Raw genomic sequence first — 12,238 nt, forward strand, 5'->3', positions numbered from 1 at the left:
ACATACATACATACATACATACATACATACATACATACTAGGGAATAGTCAAAGTGACCAAACGAAGCAAATGCTAGCCCAAGTTTTGGAGGAATTCAGGAGGGAGATACATAAAATGAGGATTACAATTTGCAACCTGCAAAGTGAGCTGACATCAGCAAGGGAGGAGATCAAATCCCTCACAGAGAAAAATAAAGAGGCCGAGCATCAGATTATCATCCAAAGGAAAGGTGGGAATGTTGCATTGGAAGGAAATGCCTCTGTACCTGAAACATTTGCGGAAAGACTGAGAAAAAGCTCAGAAGCAATGGACACAGTGAGGGAGGTAGCCATGCAAGCAGCTACCTCACAGGAAGCAGCAAGATGCACCAGTCAGCTGCTGGGAAGAAAAAGATCAGTGGTAGTTGTAGGCATCAAAGAACAGGAAGGATCCAATAGGCAGGAATGGAATAGCAAGGACAGAGAGGCAGTACATGGGATACTGAAGGGGTTACAAATGGAAGGGGCTGAACAAAACATTGAGAAGGTTTTCAGGTTGGGCTGGTACAACAAGGACAGAAACCGACTGGTAAAGGTGGTGTTTACAAACGAGGCCACGAAGGAGGTTGTTCTAGAAAGGAAGAGTCGTCTGCAATATGTGGAGGAATACAAAAAAGTATTCCTGCAGAGGGGCAGGACGAAGGAGGAGAGAGCCAGGGCAGCAGAGGCAAGGAGGAAGCACAAAGAGAGAGGAGTAAACCAGGAAATCACAACCCCCAACACAATAGTCCCGGAAACAAAAGGGGAACCCACAACCAGCATCCCAGCAAGACCAGAGAGGAGGGCCAACATCACCACCCCCCTCTGCATTGAAACCCTCCCTTCCCCTCACCCTACATGCCCCCACCCAAATGTTCAAAACCCCTCCCTCCCCACCCCACCCCACCCCATTTTGACCCCTGTCACCCCTCCCCCACTCCCACCATATCCCCCACCTGCCTGTCCCCCCTCCCACCTTTCCCCCCTCCCCCTTCATCCCATACCCTCCCTATCCCTCCTCCCCCCTCACCCCATATCCTCTATGTCCCCCCTATCTCCTTAACCCACACCCTACCTGTCCCCCTTTCCCTTGAACCCTCACCCCCAACTCCAAAATCCTCTGAGACCCTGCAAACCACCTCAAAGATCTTCTCGCCCAGGGAACAGCTTTCCCCACCAGCAAAATGCTCACCAAGAAGGGAACAAGAAAATGAACAGAAGGAAGTGAGCTTCAAGGCAATGTACACTAACATAGATGGGATTACAAATAAAACAAGTGAACTCGGAGAATGGGCACTAGAAGAAAACCCAGACATAATAGCACTCACAGAAACAAAGCTAATGAAAACCATAACAAATGCAGTGTTTCCACACGACTACTATGTAGTGAGGAAAGAGAGAGAAGGGAGAGGAGGAGGTGGTGTAGCTTTGCTGATAAGAAAAGGTTGGAGTTTTGAAGAGATGGTAAATCAGAACTGTAAAAGTTTCAGTGACTACATATCAGGCACCATAGCAACTGAAGGACAGAAAATTATAGAAGTAGTCATATATAACCCTCCACCAAACGACAGAAGATCCAGACAGGAATATGATAGAAACAACATGGCCACCATCAATATAATAGAGAGAGCAGCTTCTGTGGCTAGCAGGAACGGATCCAGATTACTAATCATGGGTGACTTCAACCATGGGAAGATAGACTGGGGGAAAAGAGACCCACATGGAGGACCAGACACATGGAGAGCTAAGCTGCTGGACGTGGCAACAAGAAACTTTCTAAGTCAACACGTCAAGGGACCGACAAGAATGAGAGGAGAGGATGAACCAGCCTTGCTTAATCTGATATTTACCCAAATGAGTCGAATATAAGGGAAGTTAACTTGGAAGCCCCCTTGGGAATGAGTGATCATAGTGTATTGAGCTTTGAGTACCTGGTTGAACTAGGAATTATCTCCCCCCAAAAAGAACTGGGAAACAAAGGGCTGGCGTACCGAAAGGGAAACTATGACTAGATGAATAAATTCCTAAGGGATATACAATGGGACACAGAAATCAGAACCAAGTCCGTGCAAGACATGATAGACTATGTCACCCAAAAGTGTCAGAAGGCAGTAAACAGGTTTGTCTCGGCCCAACAGGAAAAAAACGAGCAAAAGAAGAATCCGTGGTTTAATAGGGAACGTATAAAAACAAAGAAGCTGAACAAAAGGGCATGGAGGAACTTCCATAATAAAAGAACACCAGAAAGTAGAGAGAGATACCAGAGAACCAGGAACGAGTATGTTAGTTAGTATGCTTTCAGAAGAGCAGCTGAGAAAAGGTATGAAAATGATATAGCTAATAAAGCCAAGACCGAACCAAAGCTACTACACAGTCAAATCAGGAGGAAGACAACAGTGAAGAAACAGGTGATGAAACTTAGGACGGGTGAGGAGAGGTACACAGAGAATAACAAAGAGGTGTGTGAAGAACTCAACAAAAGGTTCCAGGAGGTCTTTACAATAGAATAAGGAGAGGTCACGGCGCTAGGAGAGGTGGCAGCAAACCAGGCGACCTTGGCAAGGTTCGAAATTACAAGAGATGAGGTCAAGAAGCACCTATTGGATCTGGAAGTGAGAAAAGCTGTTGGGCCGGACGGAATCTCACCATGGGTATTGAAAGAGGGTGCAGGAGCACTTTGTTTGCCACTCTCCATAGTGTATAGTAGGTCACTGGAAACGGGAGACCTACCAGAAATATGGAAGACGGCTAATGTAGTCCCAATATACAAAAAGGGTGACAGACAAGAGGCTCTGAACTACAGGCCAGTGTCCTTAACTTGTATACCATGCAAGGTGATGGAGAAGATCGTAATAAAAAACCTAGTAATACGTCTGGAGAGAAGGGACTTCATGACAAACCATCAACATGGGTTCAGGGAGGGCAAATCTTGCCTTACAGGCTTAATAGAATTCTACGATCAGGTGGCAAAGATTAAGCAAGAAAGAGAAGGATGGGCGGACTGCATTTTTTTGTACTGTCGGAAAGCCTTTGACACAGTACCCCATAAAAGGCTGATGCATAAGCTGGAGAAACAGGCAGGAGTAACTGGTAGGGCGCTCCAGTGGATAAGGGAGTACCTAACAATAGGAATCAGCGAGTTATAGTGAGGGGTGAAACCTCAGATTGGCGTGAAGTCACCAGTGGCGTCCCACAGGGCTCTGTACTCGGACCTATCCTGTTTCTGATATACGTAAATGATCTCCCAGAGGGTATAGACCCATTCCTCTCAATGTTTGCTGACGACGCCAAAATTATGAGAAGGATTAAGACAGAGGAGGACAGCTTGAGGCTTCAAGAAGACCTGGACAAGCTGCAGGAATGGTCGAACAAATGGTTGTTAGAGTTTAACCCAAACAAATGTAATGTAATGAAGATAGGAGTAGGAAGCAGGAGACCATATACAAGGTATCGTTTGGGGGATGAAATACTTCAAGAGTCAGAGAGAGAGAAAGGCCTGGGGGGTTGATATCATGCCAGTCATGTCCCCTGAGGCTCATATCAAGAGGATAACATCAGCAGCATATGCCAGGTTGGCTAACATAAGAACGGCCTTTAGAAACTTGCGTAAGGAATCTTTCAGCACATTATATATCACATATGTCAGACCAATCCTGGAGTATGCGGCTCCAGCATGGAGTCCATATCCAGTCAAGCATAAGACTTAACTGGAAAAGGTTCAAAGGTTGGCCTCCAGACTAGTACCTGAGCTGAGAGGTATGAGCTACGAGGAGAGACTACGGGAATTAAACCTCACTTCGTTGGAAGACAGAAGAGTTAGGGGGGGGGGGACATGATCACCACATTCAAGATTCTCAAGGGAATCAACAGGGCACACACACTAGGGAACATAGGTGGAAACTGAGTACCCAAATGAGCCACAGAGATATTAGAAAGAACTTTTTAGTGTCAGAGTGATTGACAAATGGAATGCATTAGGAAGTGATGTGGTGGAGGATGACTCCATACAAAGTTTCAAGTGTAGATATGATAGAGCGCAGTAGGCTCAGGAACCTGTGCACCAGATGATTGACAGTTGAGAGGCAGAACCAAAGAGCCAGAGCTCAACCCCCGCAAGCACAAATAGGTGAGTACATACATACATACATACATACATACATACATACATACATACATACATACATACATACATACATACATACATACATACGTACATACATACGTACGTACGTACGTACGTACATGCATACATACATACATACATACATACATACATACATACATACATACATACATACATACATACATACATACATTCATACATACATACATACATTCATACATACATACATACATACATACATACATACATACATACATACATACATACATACATACATACATACATATATATTCCCCCCCTTATATTTCTCCCACGCCAGCTGTAAGAGTCATATTCGCTTTTCTCGAACGTTCTGTACATTCCGGGGAACAATTTGACATATGTGGGAGCGTGGAGTGTCCTCGCGTTAGCGAGAAATTCGCAAAAGAAGAGTATTTTGGCCTGTGGTTTAGGCCCTTTAGGACGCCAATATGGCGCCGGCCCCTCCGTTTTACCGTCAAAACGGTATGACGTCAGTGGCACCAGATTGGTCAGGAACAGTGACGTGGCACAGGGAGCCAATGAGAAACGCCCCTGGCAAGTATGACGTCACGAGTGCAAGGGGTTCCGGGCATTGCGCCCCGGTGGCGCCAGCAGTTTGACACGACACGTCAAGGAGGTCGGAATTGCGAGAGGGGGACCTGTCAGTCTGACAGTTTTGCCCCGTTCCGGTGGATTTTACGTGTCACCCAGTAGTCTGCAAGCACCCTGTGAGGTCTTCCTTTATTCCATGTGTTGGACCGAAGAAGGAATCGACGAGAATTGAGCAGCAAGTGCTCCAGTGATAGGCGCTTTGCAAGAAGTGAAGTCTGTGCAGTGATGTATGGGACGTCAGTGCAAGTTCACCTGTTTAGTGACGACGTAGCGGCTGGGCCAATCCACCGAGAGTCAGTAGAAGAACGGAACTAGATGGGAATCAGGACGACTGCAGCCGAGAGAAAGGTCTGCAACCGTAGTTGTGAGGAGAAGTCGACGGCCAGGAGACCGACTGCAACCCTTCAAGAAGTTGTGGAGGAGCACAGGCCTGCAGAGGATAGAGCACGGTGAAGACGCGTTTTTTGAGGTGTTGAAGAGGTTCCTGGAGAGAGCATCAGTGTGTGTGTGGGGGTGTTCCCTACAACGAGATGAGAGCCGGGACCAGGAGCTTCATTTCAACTCTCAACAGACGGCGAGTCCACATCAGTGAGGTGGAAGTAGGTAATTTAGTTTTCCCTCCCATTCCCCTTTAGTCAGCTATTTTAGCCAGAGTATCTTCTATGTTGTGAGCAAGGCTCACCAATGTCTATGTCATAGTAAGGCACAATTGTGAAGAGTGAGGCTGTAGAGAGCTCTCATGGAATATATATATGTGGTGTGTGGCTGCACCTGCGATTTATTGAAGAGTTTGCTGTGTCAAGGACATTTATACTCATGTGACATTAATATTATAAGTTTGTGTCAGAGAATATATATGTATAAAGGTACCATTTATTAGTATAAGGTTGTGTGCCCCGTATTGACTCATTATTGCTAATATTGATGAAGTGATCTATATATATGCTGGAGTATTGAGTAACATATTCATGTGTACAATGATTTACTATGTTATTGCGATTGAAGTGACTTACGGTGTTTAAGGCTAGTATAGTGACCTATTGCATTTATTACCATTACTGTGATATTCGGTGCTTAATGCCATTACTATGAGCTACCGTGTTAATCACCATTGAAATGATTTATTGAGCATTTAAGGTCAGTGCAGCGATTATTGCGTTTAATGCCATTATAGCAAGTTATTGTGTTGATTGCCTGAATTGTGTTTGCTGTGAATTTTAAGAAATAGGCGCTTAACGCCAGGGAAACAAGTACAGAGAAAGACCATACAGCGAGGGGGTGTGGCAGCTGTGAATGACAGAAGGGGGAGTGTTGCCGTCTGGTTGCGCTCCAGTTTATGATGAGGGAGTATTCCGCTGCCATGTATTTCATCACCTTGTTGTTGAAATAGAGAGATAATACTTGAAAGTTTTAAGTAAAATACAAAACTACCTTTGCGTTTGCATTATCCCTCCATTGCTTGTTGCTATAGAGTCCATTGAAAGAGTGAGAGTGATAGAGACACATACCTGCCTGATACCAGATTTATTTAGTGTGCTCTTGACACTAATACCACAATCCCACGAAACCACTGGTGTGTTACTGGACACGGGAAACACCAGTTGGCGACCTTTCAGTTAGCAGTAGAGCCCTCTGTCGGGGCGGGCACATGATCAAGAGAGTAGATCGTGTTCCCACTTGTCTTTGGCTAGGAGACCAGCTGGAGATTGACTGGGAAACTCTGCAGGTGAACAGTGGCACCTTGAGGATGGCGTGAAGAATTGCAGGGCTACAGTAAGTAACAGTTACCACTACTAGTACTTGGTAGTGGCTGGTGAGAGGTAGAGAAACCCCGACATTGTCGATATTGACAGGATATTAAGTACGGTTATTTACTTACTTACTGATTTAAGGGAATCCCCGACATTGGCGACCTTGCCAGGATTCTAAGTACGGTTACTTACTGGATGAAACCCCGACAACATACATACATACATACATACATACTGTCGGGGTTCACCATAAGAGGGTGAGCAACAGTATACACAAGGTCACTCACCGTAGCCCTGCGGGTCTTCACTCTATCCTCGCGGCGCCACTGTACGCCAGGAGAGTATCCCAGTCAATCCCAACCAGCCTCTGATCGAGAATGAGTGAGAACACAGCTTGTTCTCTTTACAGCTGTGTGCCCGCCCCGACAAAAGGCTCTACTATTAACCACAAGGTCGCCAACTGGTGTTTCCCGTGTCCAGTAACATGTCAGTGGTTTTGTTGAATTGTGGTAACAGTGGCAAGAGCACACTCAATAGGTCTGATAACAGGCAGGTATTTATTTCTATCACTCTATTTCCTTTCATGTATTATATAGCCACAAGAAATATGGAGGGGATGATACAAACGCCAAGGTATTTTGTGTTTTACTTAAAACTCAAGACATCACATCCGTATATCAACAAGTAAACAGCTATTTCATGCGTAAGTCGCTCGTTCCCACATATAATCATGAACTCGCCAAGCTGGCAATGCTCCCCCTCACGTTAATGTCAAAATCAGCTGGGCGACTCCCCCCTCACTGCGTGATCTCTTACTGCACTTGTTTGTTGGCGAAATATGCCTGTTTCTTTAAATTCTCAAGGATCACTAAATGTCCAAACAACACAATATCTGTGACAATAGCAATAGAACGTAAATACTTCGCTGCACTGATCTTGAGCTCAATCAAACATTTCTATATTAATGAACACAATAATTCACTATCATGGTATAACACACTGCACCTCATTTAATGATAACGCATGCAAGTATATATTACTGGAGTTCTCAGTAATTCCTTTCATGGGCGAATATTCAATTGATCACTGCACACATGAATGGTTATTCAATACACAAGCATAGACATATGTATATATAGATAAATCATAGATATCAATAATAGTAATAATATAGTTACTGGGCACATAGCCTAACACCAAATACTGGTACATTTATATATATATATATTCTCTCACTAAATGATCATATTAAAGTCTCATGAAAGACATTATCAACACAGTAAATTCATCAATTACTCCGGGTGCCTGCACACACCAATAATAATAATAGATACCGTGAGTGCTCTATGTAGCCCCACTCTGCACACTTGTGCCTTACTGTGACATAAGTGAGCCTTGCTCACGACATGCAAAATACTCTGGCTAAATAATATAGCTGACTAAAGGGGAATTGGGAGGGAAACTAGAATCACCTACTTCCACCTATCCTCCGGTGAGAGTTGAGTTGTAGCTCCTGGTCCAGGCTCCCGCCTCGTGTAGGGAACGTGCCCCACACACACCCTGTCATGTCCTCCAGGAACCCAATCAACGTTCCAAAATAAACGCGTCGTCTCCATGTTCTGTCCTCCGCGGGTCCGTGCTCCTCCATCACGTCTTGTACGGTTGGAGTCGGTCTCCCGGCCGTCAACTTCTCCAAACTACGGCTGCCATCCTACGTCTCGGCTGCAGTCGTACGGATTCCCAATTAGTATCTTCTTTCACTGCTTCCCAGTGGATTGGCCCAGCCGCTACGTCGTCACTGTGAAGCTATCAGACGTCCCAGACGATACTGCCTAGACTTCACCTGCACAGCACCCGACCCTGGAGCACTTGATGCTCAGTATGCCGTCAATAGTCTCAGACCCTTCAAACCCATCGTCGAATGATGCTCCAGCTCCTGGTCCGGCCTCGGACATTGCTGTGAACGATACTGAACCTACTGCAGCTGCAACATCTGCTCCTGGCATGGTAGCAACCCAGAAGCTGACGACTTCTCATCCACCATCTCCTGTTACATCTCCACCCACAGTACATACATCCACTGAACCTTCTACATCTGCAGTAAGTCCTACTGCTGCTACTAAACCATCAGGAACATTACTTCCAAGATCCACATCTCCTGGTATGTACTCATCTGACTCATCAGATGAGGATGTCTCTGTGGGAACATCTCCACCTTCACAAAAATACAACTATTCATCTGCCGATTTTCTTTATGACGCTATTGATCCCACAGCAATGTCAACACGAAGTCGGACCGCCAAGAAAGACAAGCCGAAAACAAAGACCAAAGATCAGAGCTTGCTCCCACCATCAAGAAAGAAGTAAACCAATGAAGTAATCAACCTTCAATTACCATCAACTGCCAGCTTCTTGCGTTCCTGGCCTCTGTGTGGACTGCAAATGACGCCCTACTCAATTCTACTTCCATCTACTCAAGTTCTAATCCGCGGTGGTTGGGCCACCGATCTTTCATCTCCCCTCTTCACCTCATCTCCTGATCCTTGCTCAAGATTTCTGTAACCTCGCCCCGTTCTTCCATCCCCTGCTTGCCAGCTCTATGGACGTTTTCGCTTCGATGCCGTCAATTCCCTCTTCGGTCTACACATTTATTTATTTATTTATTTTTTATTTATTTATGCATATACAAGAATGTACATAAGGAATGTGAGGATACAAATATGGTAATTACAGTCTTGTAAAGCCACTAGCACGCGCAGCGTTTCGGGCAGAAGAATGGAATGGAATTCACATGGAATGAAAGAAGACCTCTCGGCGTACTTGCAGACTACGGGTGACGCGTAAGATCCACGGGAGTGGCGTATTACTGTCAGATTGACAGGATCAACTTTCACACATCCGTCCACCTTGACCTGTCATGTCAGACTGATTCCCTCACGGAGGATTGGCCCAGCCACTACGTCATCACTGTGAAGCTATCAGCCGTCACATACGTTGTTGCCTAGACTTCACCTGCACAACACCTGTCCCGGGAGCACTTGTTGCTCAATATTCAGTCAATTCCCTCTCTAGTCCAACACATGAACGAAGGAAGACCCCACAGGTGCTGTCAGACCGCTGGTGATGCGTAAGTCCTCCGGAGATGGGGTAAACTGTCCAACTGACAGGACCCCCCAGCGCACGTCCGACCTCCTTGACGTGCTGTCTTAGAATGCTGGTGCCACCGTGGCGCGATGACCGGACCCCCTTCCTTCGTGACCTCATACTTGCCAAGAGAGGTTTTCATTGGCTCCCTGTACCACGTCGCTGTCGGTGACCAATCTGGTGTCACTGACGTCACACAGTTTTGGCGGCAAAACGAAGGGGCCACCGCCATATTGGCTCCCTAAAGGGCCTATACCACAGGCCAAAATACTCTTCTTTTACAAATTTCTCGCCACTGAGAGAACACTACACTCTCCGACACATATCAAACTGATGCCTGCGACGTAGAGAACGCTCGGGTTAAGTGGACATGACTCTTACAGCAGGCGTGGGAGAAATATAAGGAGGGAACACCGTCACAATACATACATATACATCCAGTCAGCATATAGCTATTTCGGGACAAAATCCAATAGAGCATATATTGGTGAGACACTACTGTGATGAGGAGTTTAAATATCACAGGAACTGTAGGTTAATGTGTGACATAACTCAGGTTAGATGAGGCATCTACAAGCATCAGCTGGAGGCTGGGGGAGTGTTGTGGTGTCTGCTGGTACTATGGACCAGGAGGCTGGGGGAGTGTTGTGGTGTCTGCTGGTACTATGGACCTGGAGGCTGGGGGAGTGTTGTGGTGTCTGCTGGTACTATGGACCAGGAGGCTGATGGAGTGTTGTGGTGTCTGCTGGTACTATGACCCAGGAGGCTGATGGAGTGTTGTGGTGTCTGCTGGTACTATGGCCCAGGAGGCTGATGGAGTGTTGTGGAGGCTGATCGTACTATGGCCCCGGTGGCTGGGGGGGAGTGTTGTGGAGGCTGCTGGTACTATGCCCAGATGTTGGAGGGTGGATTTGACCCTCCTTTCCCCCCACATTGACCGCAGAACGTCTAAGGTTACTTTCCACTCTCGCTTATCAAGGGTATTGCCCCCCTCCACAACACACACACATACATCAGATTCTTAACTTACAATATTTATGATTTACCAATTTATGTTACTACACTGACTCTCAATTTCATAATATTGTATAAACTTTGATGAACCGCACGTCGATGGGTCATCCAATAATGTTAGCAGACTTCTAGATGGTTTAGACTTCACTGCTAAGTTTAGGCTCAGCTACAAGTACCTCTTGGAATTTGTAACATCTGATGATGTAGATTTGACTAAATGTAAACTCTGTCAGCAGAACTATTCGCATACTTTGCGTCATTATATAATGGAATGTGAAAAAAATCGCGGAATTTAAAGATAACACCATCAAAAGTGTCCATGAAATGTGTAAGTACTTCATTCATAATGATGTGCTGCCAGAAATCTTAGCGAAGTATCCAAAATTTGCTCACTGTAGGTAATGCATGCACATGACTGTAAAGCTGCCGCCCAGTTGGGTGGGTGTGGAGCACATGACCGTAAAGCTGCCGCCCAGTTGGGTGGGTGTGGAACATATGACTGTAAAGCTGCCGCCCAGTTGGGTGGGTGTGGAGCATATGACTGTAAAGCTGCCGCCCAGTTGGGTGGATGTGGAACATATGACTGTAAAGCTGCCGCCCAGTTGGGTGGGTGTGTAGCATATGACTGTAAAGCTGCCGCCCAGTTGGGTGGTTGTGGAGCACATGACTGTAAAGCTGCCGCCCAGTTGGGTGGGTGTGTAGCATATGACTGTAAAGCTGCCGCCCCGTTGGGTGGGTGTGGAGCACATGACTGTAAAGCTGCCGCCCAGTTGGGTGGGTGTGGAGCAAAACTAGTAACTGTGTGACTCACCATAGATGTAAAGTGCCTTGTATAGTGACTATTGTGAGCCTCTTGTTGAATCACTTGTGACACGAAAGATTATTGATGTGTGTATTTGTGTGGGTGATTGAATATGTATAAGTGTATATATGTATATATATGTACATATTTGTATAAGTATGTGTACATGTATATATAACATTAATAATTGTGTAACTAGCGTCAAAAGATTGTTATTTGCTTAGGTAAACGAACTAGAGGGTTCAGTTCCTGAACCGATTATGTGCCTCTGTAATCCTTAATATTTACACCACCGCCCACGGGATGGGTATGGGATGCATAATAAAGAAAGAAATTGAACTGTAACTTACCTTATCTCCTAAATGTCAACATATGTCAGTTCAGTTCATGCTGTGTATCTCAATTAGTCTTAAGTCTTAGTTTTTAAGGTTTCTTTCCAGATCTTGCCCAAAACGCTGTGCGTATTAGTGCTTTAGACATAGTATATACTTGTTCTTTCTTGAAATTCAACATTCTACTTGTAACTCCCAACCAGTCCCAACACCACTACCACTACCAACACCGCGTGGGAAGTAGTGGAATTTATATCTATCCTTAAGCTGTAGTTGACCCCATACCCCATCTCGTGAGCTGTAGTTGCTCCCATACCCCAGCGCGTGAGTGATAGTGAATCCCATACCCATCCTGTGGAAGGAAGTGGACCGAATATACTCATCCTGTTGGTGATAGTGGACCCTATGCCCATCCTGTTTG

General features: G+C 45.6%; 1 protein-coding gene across 1 annotated transcript; it reads left to right on the forward strand.

The window, feature by feature from the left end:
* The first annotated feature begins 8,406 nt into the window (after positions 1 to 8,406).
* Positions 8,407 to 8,892, forward strand: LOC138350318 (uncharacterized). The gene has a single exon (XM_069300939.1). The coding sequence runs from the start codon at positions 8,407 to 8,409 to the stop codon at positions 8,890 to 8,892; it is 486 nt and encodes a 161-aa protein (XP_069157040.1).
* The last annotated feature ends 3,346 nt before the right edge of the window (positions 8,893 to 12,238 follow it).

This window comes from Procambarus clarkii, chromosome 45 (genome assembly GCF_040958095.1).
Source record: "Procambarus clarkii isolate CNS0578487 chromosome 45, FALCON_Pclarkii_2.0, whole genome shotgun sequence".
In the NCBI taxonomy this organism is placed as follows: Eukaryota; Metazoa; Arthropoda; class Malacostraca; order Decapoda; family Cambaridae; genus Procambarus; species Procambarus clarkii.